This window comes from Adiantum capillus-veneris, chromosome 27 (genome assembly GCF_014529385.1).
Source record: "Adiantum capillus-veneris isolate H3 chromosome 27, ASM1452938v2, whole genome shotgun sequence".
Classification (NCBI taxonomy): domain Eukaryota; kingdom Viridiplantae; phylum Streptophyta; class Polypodiopsida; order Polypodiales; family Pteridaceae; genus Adiantum; species Adiantum capillus-veneris.
In genome coordinates, this window is record NC_140957.1 from 28,751,957 (window position 1) to 28,762,007 (window position 10,051).

Here is a 10,051-nt window from a genome sequence, read left to right on the forward strand (position 1 = left end):
TTGCAAACATGGTTGCATTTAGGTCAATGTATGGGCCCATCGATCAATATCAACATTCACAGAAGTAGAGGCATGAGCATAGGAAAGATTGGGATTATGCCCGGTCCCAAAATTTCCTTGACGACTTTCTTCTAAAGCCTTCCTCGGATAGCATTTTTAAGAAACACCTTTGAGTCAGCAAGGACACCTTCCATTACATTTGTGGAAAGGTGGCCCCTTTCATGTCAAAGTGCATCACCAACATGCACAAAACCATCGATCTTCCTACATGTGTAAAGCTTGCTAGGCTGAGATTAGCTTCTTGCACACACTTGGAAGTCTTGGGTGACTTGAATGGGTGAGCAAAGAGCACAACATGTGGAATAGTCCTTGATTTTTGCAACGCTATCATGAGATCAGGTCTAAGAGATGTCTACATTCATTGGCCTTCTCCATCTTGCATAGAAAAGTTGGCTAGTGAATTTGAAGCTCTCTGAGGAATACCCTCTGTTGTTGGTGCTAGTGATTGTTCACATATTCCAATCATATCCCCAAAGGAGAACCATGTGGATTACCTCAACCGAAAAGGATTTTATCCAATCTTGTTGCAGTTAAAATCGGCATCATATTGTTTCTCATGGAACTATGACGTTGGATGGGTAGGGTCAATCAAAGTGAGTTGGGTCAGAAATGTGCTAGAGGTGAGCTTGGAAACAATTGTTTGATGGGTCATTATTCTTATTTAGCTCGACCATTTATGTTGGTGTCCTTCAAAGGGTGAAAGCTTGTCGTGCAAGAAGTTTCAATGAATTCCATGCAGTCTAGCACAACAATGCTAGTGGAGCGAGGATTCGGCATGCTAAAGGCAAGGTTTTGCATCTTGTTAAGGAGATGTGACTTGGATCTACATCATGTGCCTAATTTGGTGGCAGTGTGCCTTGTGTTACACAATATTTGTATACGGCACAGTGATGCTTTTGACATAAAATGGGTGTGTGAGGCCGAAGCTAGCCTACTGATTAGCAATTCACTTGAAGCAAGCCAAAGAACCACAACAAGCTCTAAGGGTAGAAATTCAAGCTCTTCGTTCCACAAGGATGAAGGATGCAATTGAGCGAGCTCAAAGAGGTGATAAAGGAGGCGTTCAAGGAGGAGTAGCAAATTACCTTGGTTCAGGTGCTAATCGCCACGACAAACTTGCAAGAATATTGTACCAAGAGTACAGCAAGTCTTTGGTGATGCTATGTCCGATGAGTCAACGTCATCAACTTCCACTTGAGCTCTTGTGATATGGGTTGGGATATAAACATGGTTTTAATGTTTTGATGGTTGTAATCTTGAATCAATGTAGCAATTTGCCTTTTTTTTGTGTTCTAGGTATTCAAGTCTAATCAAATTCAATTATTTTTTACAATTGGATGATCACTATTGCCTTTTGTTAGATAATTCGATATGGTGCTATCGTGGAAGTTAGACCTCTTCTACCGCCTCTGTGTGAACGGGGGCGGTGGAAATTCCTGAGTTTGCTTTTGCAGGGCTTGGGTGAACAAGAGGGCAGTGGAAATTGCTGCTTCTATAAGGGGTATGAGCCTCCCGAGAACGGCCACGGGAGGGGACCCCCCACCTAGACACTATAGCCTCACTCCACGCACTCGCGCACCGTGGGGACTCCACGCAAGGTTCCCCGGGGCACGCTATGACCCTCCGTCAGTGCGGCGGAGCCTGAGGCTACGTGGGGCTAGGGACCCGGAACGCAAGACCCGCGAAGACCCGCGAAACGCAAACGGCCGTCGACCCATGGAACGCAACCACGCCCGAGCCGGTCCCGTCCGAGCTGGGCCCCCGTGAAGGCAACTTGACCCGAGCCGGTCCCGTCCGAGCCGTGCCCTCCTTAGCCGGTGCCGTCCGCGCCAGGACCCCTTGAAGCAACACCTCGACCCGAGCCGGTCCCGTCCGAGCCGGGCCCTCCTGAGCCGGTGCCGTCCGCGCCAGGACCCCTTGAAGAAACACCCCGACCCGAGCCGGTCCCGTCCGAGCCGGGCCCAAAACGTCCCCTCCCCGACGCGCCCAGATTCTGGGGCGTCACACTTGGTATCAGAGCAAAGGAAAACGTCCCCTCCCCGACGCGCCCAGATTCTGGGGCGTCACACTATATAAGGGGTATGAGCCTCCCGAGAACGGCCACGGGAGGGGACCCCCCACCTAGACACTGTAGCCTCACTCCACGCACTCGCGCACCGTGGGGACTCCACGCAAGGTTCCCCGGGGCACGCTATGACCCTCCGTCAGTGCGGCGGAGCCTGAGGCTACGTGGGGCTAGGGACCCGGAACGCAAGACCCGCGAAGACCCGCGAAACGCAAACGGCCGTCGACCCATGGAACGCAACCACGCCCGAGCCGGTCCCGTCCGAGCCGGGCCCCCGTGAAGGCAACTTGACCCGAGCCGGTCCCGTCCGAGCCGGGCCCTCCTGAGCCGGTGCCGTCCGCGCTAGGACCCCTTGAAGCAACACCTCGACCCGAGCCGGTCCCGTCCGAGCCGGGCTCTCCTGAGCCGGTGCCGTCCGCGCCAGGACCCCTTGAAGAAACACCCCGACCCGAGCCGGTCCCGTCCGAGCCGGGCCCAAAACGTCCCCTCCCCGACGCGCCCAGATTCTGGGGCGTCACACTTGGTATCAGAGCAAAGGAAAAGGTCCCCTCCCCGACGCGCCCAGATTCTGGGGCGTCACACTTCCATCCGGAAACACCCTTAGCACCCCTCCATTTCCGCCGCCATAGTGTGAACCCAGCCTAAAGGCCCATGCTCTTGAAACAGTGCTTGAGTTCAAGAATGGCATCCAGGGGAGCATACATTTGCTTCTTGACATGGATGCCTATGGTTTGGTTTATTGGAATCGGTTGAGTTGATCAAGCGCCAGTCAGTTTCTCTCGTTTGCATGGCACTATGTTTTTTTTTGGGGACTGATATGCCCATCATCTTCTTATGCATAGATATGGAAGCCACCCGCCGCTTGAGTGCGAGACCCGGCTCATCAACTTGATAAGAATGCCGCTGTCCTTCTCTATGGTAACACAGAATGTCAAATTTTTGCTGTCAGGCATGATTGCCGGCAGCCCTTTACCCTGTTCTTCCTGTGGTGGATATGAACCATATATGGTTCATATTTGCAGCACTTTAGAATACCTCGGAGATCGGAAGCAGCTTTTTCTGCCATGGCCAACCTGATTAAAGGCAGGATAACAATACAGCATGATGCGGTAGGATGTTAGAGCCACACACTGTTGATGATTTCATAAGCATACTGCAAAAATGTAGGCAGACAAAGAATTTAGTGCATGCTAAGCGCTTGCATGCCTACATGCGAGACCGTAATGTTGAACATCATCCAGTTTTGGGAAACTACCTTGTGTCGATGCTAATTGATTGCGGGGATTTGTTGGAAGCAGGGCAGGTGTTTGGCAGATTGCCCTGCCGTAGTCAGTATTCCTGGAGTTCTCTCATTGCAGGTCATATAGATCATGGGGACTATAGTCATGCATTTAGTCTATACCAGAAAATGCAAGAAGAGGGTGTCCAAACCAAAAATTTCACATTTCGTGCAATGTTGAAGGGCTGCTCTGAAATGAAAGATTTGGAAAGTGGGCAGAAGTTACACACTGCAATTGTTGAAGGGGGGCTTGACAAGGATGCGTTTATTGCTAGTGCGGTTGTTGATCTGTATGGCAAGTGTGGATTGCTGGAAGAGGCACGCCGTGTCTTTGATATTCTTGCAGATCGGGATGAAGTGCTGTGGACCGTGCTTATTGCAGGATATGCTGACCAGGGGTTCTTAGAGGAAGTGTGGAGCTGTTTGGAGAAAATGCAACTTGAGGGTGTCTCTTTGGATGCGAGCACGTTTGTATGCAGTTTGAAAGCATGTGTCACCGAACATGATATGGAAGCGGGGCGCAAGATGCATGCTGAGATTGTCTTTAGGGGCATAGAACAAGATCTATATGTAGCACACACACTGGTGGATATGTATGCCAAGTGTGGGCTTCTAACAGAGGCCCAGGAAACGTTTGAGTCTTTGCCAGTTCAAAGTGTAGTTCCATGGACTGCTATGATTTCAGGCTATGCTGATATTGGCCTTGCTGAGGAGGCATTGAGCTGCTTGGAATTGATGCAGCAGGATGGCATCTGTCCTGTTGATGTGACCTTTCTTTGCTGTTTGAAAGCCTGTGGTATCATAGGTGCTTTACACGCTGGCCAAGAGATACATTCAGAGATACTTAAAAGGGGGCTGGATATGGATATGTATGTTGGCTCTGCCTTGGTAGATATGTATGCCAAATGCGGCTCTCTTTTAGGATCATGGAAAGTGCTCAACAGGCTTCTGGTTCGAGGTCCAGTAGCATGGAACACATTGCTTGCAGGCTATATCAACTATGGTTTTCCTGAAGAAGCAATCAACTGCTTTGAAAGAATGCAACAAGAGGGCGTCTCCCCTGTAGAAGTTACCTTCGTGCACACTTTGAAAGCATGTGGTGAAGGACGAGCCTTGACAACAGGCCATGCAGTACATGGTGAAATGATCAAAAGAGGATGGGAGGGAAATCTTGACCTGAACAACTCCTTGGTGGACTTCTATGGAAAATGCGGCTCTGTATTGGAGGCGCGCATGCTTTTTGACTTGCTACCGGTTCGCTCTGCTGTCTCATGGACAGCCCTCATTTCGGGGTATGCTGAAATTGGACTTGGTTATGAAGTGTTGGATTGCTTTAGACAGATGCAAACGGAGGCCATCTTTCTAGACAGAGTAGTGTTTATATGCAGTCTGAAGGCTTGCAATATGTTTGAAGCTTTTGAAATAGGTCGAATTCTACACTCTCATGTGGTTAAACGAGGATGGGAGAGGGACGTCACAATTGGCAACATGCTGTTGATTATGTATGCCAAATGTGGCTTCCTTGCTGAGGCACAAGTCTTGTTTGATGAACTGCAAGTTCAAAGTGCAGAGTCTTGGGCTCTACTCATTGTAGGGTATCTACAGCACGGCCATGAGAAGACAGCAATGAAGTATCTTCTTGTTATGGAACAGCAAGGTGTCTCTCTAACAACAGAGTCATTTGCAAGTATCTTAAAGGCTTGCAACAGACGTAGAGCATCAGAGATAGGACGATTTCTACATGCCAAGGCTACCAAAAGGGGGCTTGAACTGGAATTAGATGTGGGAAACATGCTGGTAGAAGTGTACTCGAAGTGTGGCTTGCTCGTAGATGCTTGCCATTCTTTAAAAAGAATACCAGTTAAAAATGCAGTTTCTTGGACTTCAGTTATAGCAGGTTATACTGATCTAGGGCTTGGTAATGAAGCAATAGAATGTGTTGACAAGATGATGCTTGAGAGCATCTGCCCAATCACAAGCACCTTCATTTTTGGCTTTAAAGCGTGCGGGATTGTAGGAGCTCTCAAAAGAGGTCGAAAATTGCAGAATGAAGTGTTAAGAAGAGGCTTTGATAGAGATGTCTATATTGTCACAGCACTTGTGGATATGTTTGCAAAGTGTGGCTCATTTGCAGAAGCAAGATATTTGCTAACTAAGTTTACTTCCAGAACTGCGGTGACATGGAATGCTCTCGTATCTGGCTATGCTGATTATGGGCTTGGGGAGGAAGTACTGGATTGTTTCAATGACATGCGGCTGGAGTGTCTGTGTCCGATTGGGGTGACATACACTTGCGTCCTGAAGTCCTGTGGGCTCGCAGAAGCTTTAGAAACAGGCTGGGAAGTGCATGCAGAGGTTACAAGGCGGGGCTTGGAAGGCGATCCCTTCCTTGTCACTGCGCTGGTAGATATGTATGCCAAATGCGGGAAACTTAGAGAGGCACAGAAAACCTTCGACACATCTCCTCTTCAGGATGTCACCACATGGAATGCGATGATTAAAGGTAACAGTGAGAACTGTCAAGGCATGCGAGCTATACAATGTTTTGAGAACATGCAAATGCACCGAGTCAAGCCAAATGCGGTCACTTACACGGTGCTACTAGCTGCGTGCAGTGATGCTAGTATGGTCAGTAAGGGCCAGGAGTATTTCAAGCAGATGGTTGAACAAGGAGAAAAGCCAACATTGGATCATTGTACTTGTATAGTCGATCTTCTTGCACGTGGAGGAAGTATTGGAAAGGCAGAAGAATTTGCCAAAGCATGGCATTGCCTGCAAAATGGAGAAGTCCTGCGGGCTTTACTCAATGCCTGCAAAATCCATTCGGAAGTAATGATGGGAGAAAAATTCTTTGAGCAGCTTCTTGAATTGGATCAAGCGGATGCAGCAGCCTACTTGCTCATGGCTGACATTTACACCAGTGCAGGAAGGTGGAGTGATGCTGAAAGAGTAGAAGCGGCACGTGTAAATGCAGCTGCCCGGAAGATGCCTGCAAAAGCAGCAATTCAGGTGAACAAAAAGCTTTCTGAATTTATTGTGGGAAAAGAGAGAACCAAAGATATTGCAGAAAGGTTGGAAACATTGAGCTCCAGAATGAGAAGGGCAGGGTACATGCCTTATCTGGATGTCGTCGTGGGACATAATGCTGATATACTTAGGGAGGTACGGCTCTGAGGCTGCGATGATTGGTTGACTGTTCTGACTTCTTGGAAGTTATCCAGCAAGTCAGAAGATCAGTAGTATGATACGTTTACCAGCCCCTAAGGCAGCCAGTGCACGCAAGACGCCCTGAAGACAACAAAGAAGAGATGAGAACTTTTTAATGTCGAGGGGGAGAGACCAATTGAGCTGTCCGACAGTTCTTGAATTCACTCTGACTAAACATACAATGCCTCCACCAAATTGTACTTTGGTTCTTCGAAAGAATGCAAGATGGGCATTGGCAGATACTGGAGTCTCAAACATAGGAGAAGACATCCTTACACTTGTTGTATACTAACAACATACGAACGTGCTGATTACATTGTACATTGTTTTGTCTGGTCCCTCAGGCGCTTTTGAACTGCATTTGTGAGAAGTGACCCCCATAAAACTATTCCTTACAGAAAGGCTAAGGGGCTTGCAAACTTGGGTTCATTTCCCAAGCTAAAACTGCAATTGCAACATGAGTAACACTAGCAGATCAAGGGGCAACACATTAGAGGTGCATCCTTTACCGGATACTTGATTATGGTCGCAGCTAGACCTAATAACATTAGCAAATCAGTTATCCTGGATGATCTAGGAGACAGAAAATTGAGAGACCTACATACTACTATGGAGGGTCAGGTTTCTTAAGATTGGCTAATTCTCTGAATAGAGCTTTGCGTCCCTCAACATGGTGAACGTGCTTATTGGATTAAGGAGGCTTGGAGCTCAAAAAACAGCTGCATAACTGGTCAAATCTTGATGCAAGAACCTATTTGAGGTCAAGTTCTTGGAATCAAGGCTAGAAGAGCTTTTACTCTCTAAAAAATGCTTCCTGATTGACACTCTCTTTAGTAGACCCACAACTCACTTAATCCCTTGGCAGTCTGACATCTATCTTGTACCAAGCTCTCGATCTCAACACCATGAACAATATGAGAATTTGAAACCTGACTTGTTACCTGGGATTCTTTAGATCCTTTGAAACTTCTACCCTCCTCTCGTGCACCGATCTCCTTGCCTATACAGGACTCAACACAAACTAAGGCATTGATGGAGTTATGTCAAGCTAGCAAATGGTGTGTACCCAACTTTAGTAGACAACAACACTTCATGCACAATTTCCTTGATCCAAGGGCCTACTATTGCTATATAGGACTCACTTCAGAGTGTGAAACTAAAAGTTGTCAAAAAATTGTGCTCCCTGCTCTCTGGAGGAAAAAATCACGATTTTTTTTTTTGCCTATTACCTTACGAGCTAATTTTCACTCTATGTCTTTCATAGACATACCACACACTCCCAAGTATTCAATCACGGAACAATCCCAATGTTTAAGCTTTCTTGAGGTTCTCATGTGGTCCATTTTTTGACTAGAAATTGCTCTAATCTTATGCCCACAAACATAATTTAAGATTTGACTTTGTGGATGTGATCCTTGCATCGAGTTATTCCTAGGGTGCGAGTGTTGGCCCAAGTCGCATAATATAGCAAAATATCAAAAAAAATTTACAAATTTTTCCTCTCCTTATCGCACAAACACTCAAATGCAATTTTAACTAGATAGGTGGGTTTCTTACCTCAAGGTGGACTTCTGGGACAAAGCTTGGTTAGAAATTCCCATTCTAAATAAATTCAAGAAAAATTGCATTTTTTTCATTCACTTTTGCTTTTGGCCATTTTTTGCAAATGTGGTCAACTCCAAAGTATTCTATTCTCCTTCAAAAGTATACTTACCAGTTTTCACCCCGCTTGGACTAGTGATTTGACCTCAATCTCAATTTCAACAATTCTTGAAGTCTAAAAGCCAACTTTTGATTTTAATGTCACCATATATATGTGGTAGTGATGTGTGTGAACACACTTAGGACTACCGGGGCATTTTTTCCCTCACTAGGAGATTTTGCCCCTTGTGCATTGTATATATGCCCATCACTCTAGGGCTATCTTATCTTTCCATTGCACACTAAGTAATACACTCTCTGTTGTGTGCCTTGAGCTTCCTTCGTCTTCTCCAAGCTGTGTGTCTTTCTCTACAACCCTCATTCCAACAATTGGTATTAGAGCAGGTTGCGTCCTCTTGGGCTTAGTTGCCACTAGCTCCAACACATGTTTGATCACTTTCTTCGATTTCTGTGAGCTTTGGAGAGCGTCAGCAGGTCGACAAATACTTTAAGAAATATCATAGAGCTTGGTCTGCTCAGATTTTTGAATCGGGCTCATTTTGGCCTTCTTTTCCACTACACGCAGTGCTACGCAAGCAATTTTGTCATTTTGTGCAAAATTTTGTCAGTGCCATTTTCTGCATAACAGGTCCCTTACAATCTTCTACGGTTTGTGCTATATAGCAATGCTATTCTTGCTTTCTTTTTCCTCTTTTCGATCAATTTTCACATTAGGTGCAACATTTGCCATGGCTGACAACAAAATAGATGTGTTCAAGATGTTTGCTTTGCTGAGTACCCTATGTGGGCTTGTATGATGCAACATGTCCTTGTGTCAAAGGGCGTTTGGAATATTGTGCTGGACATTGATGTATGTTCTGATTCTGAGGATGTAGGTGATGTTGAGGATGTTGCAGGTTCTGGTGGCAGGATTGCTGCTGCCAGAGCTGTTTTGTCTACGACTAAGCAAGCTTGTTGGGATGTAAAAGATGCGTAGGGTCATTCTTTGATTGCATTGTCTGTGAAGCGCACTATTATTCCTCATATTTGTTCAGTAAAATCTGCAAAACACGCTTGGGATATTCTGGCTGGTCTTTATGCAACTCGTAATGAGGTTAAAGTTGCATTGTTGCGTAAAGAGCTGGAGTTGAAGATTATGCATGAGGAAGATGAGATGGACACTTTCCTTGCTGGTGCATCAATGAGCAACTTATTTTTGTAGGTGAAGTCATTTCTGATTGTTCCCTTGTGCAGACTGTTCTTGGCACTTTGCCACATTCTTACCAGAATTTTGCTAGTACTTGGAGACTTACGACCCAAGGAAATCCAGCAGTTGTCAAGTTTGATGCATTATGCACATTGCTATTGCAAGAGTCACTTTCAAGAAAAAACAGGACTCGACAACGTGCAGTTGAACATGCCTTTATTGCTGCTCAAAGAAAAGGTGGTGACAACTTTGTAGCCACTTCTCATGGTTCTTTTGCGAGTGGTAAATCACCTGTTCCTAATGCTTCTGCTGGTAGCAATTTGTCTAGAAATTCTGGTGATAAGGGAAAAAAGAAGATGCGTTGTCATTATTGTAAAGCCAATGATCACTTGATCAAGCAGTGTCCAAAATTGAAGGCAAAAGAGATTAAGAAGAAAGTTGCTAGATCAACTACAGAATCCAATACAAGTGCAGCTCTTTTGTGAAAGGAGATTGTGATGCTCATGTAGATGAGAGTGGGCTTTTAGTGCAGAGTGTACTTATGATCCTACTGTCCATGATGCATCCATGTCAGTTGTTGCAGGTTCACATG

General features: G+C 46.0%; 1 protein-coding gene across 1 annotated transcript; it reads left to right on the forward strand.

Moving 5' to 3' along the window:
* Nucleotides 1–2,787: 2,787 nt before the first annotated feature.
* On the forward strand, nt 2,788–7,644 carry LOC147421697 (pentatricopeptide repeat-containing protein At2g33680-like). Its single transcript, XM_086502875.1, has one exon. The coding sequence runs from the start codon at nt 3,240–3,242 to the stop codon at nt 6,576–6,578; it is 3,339 nt and encodes a 1,112-aa protein (XP_086359001.1). The 5' UTR covers nt 2,788–3,239; the 3' UTR covers nt 6,579–7,644.
* Nucleotides 7,645–10,051: the final 2,407 nt, after the last annotated feature.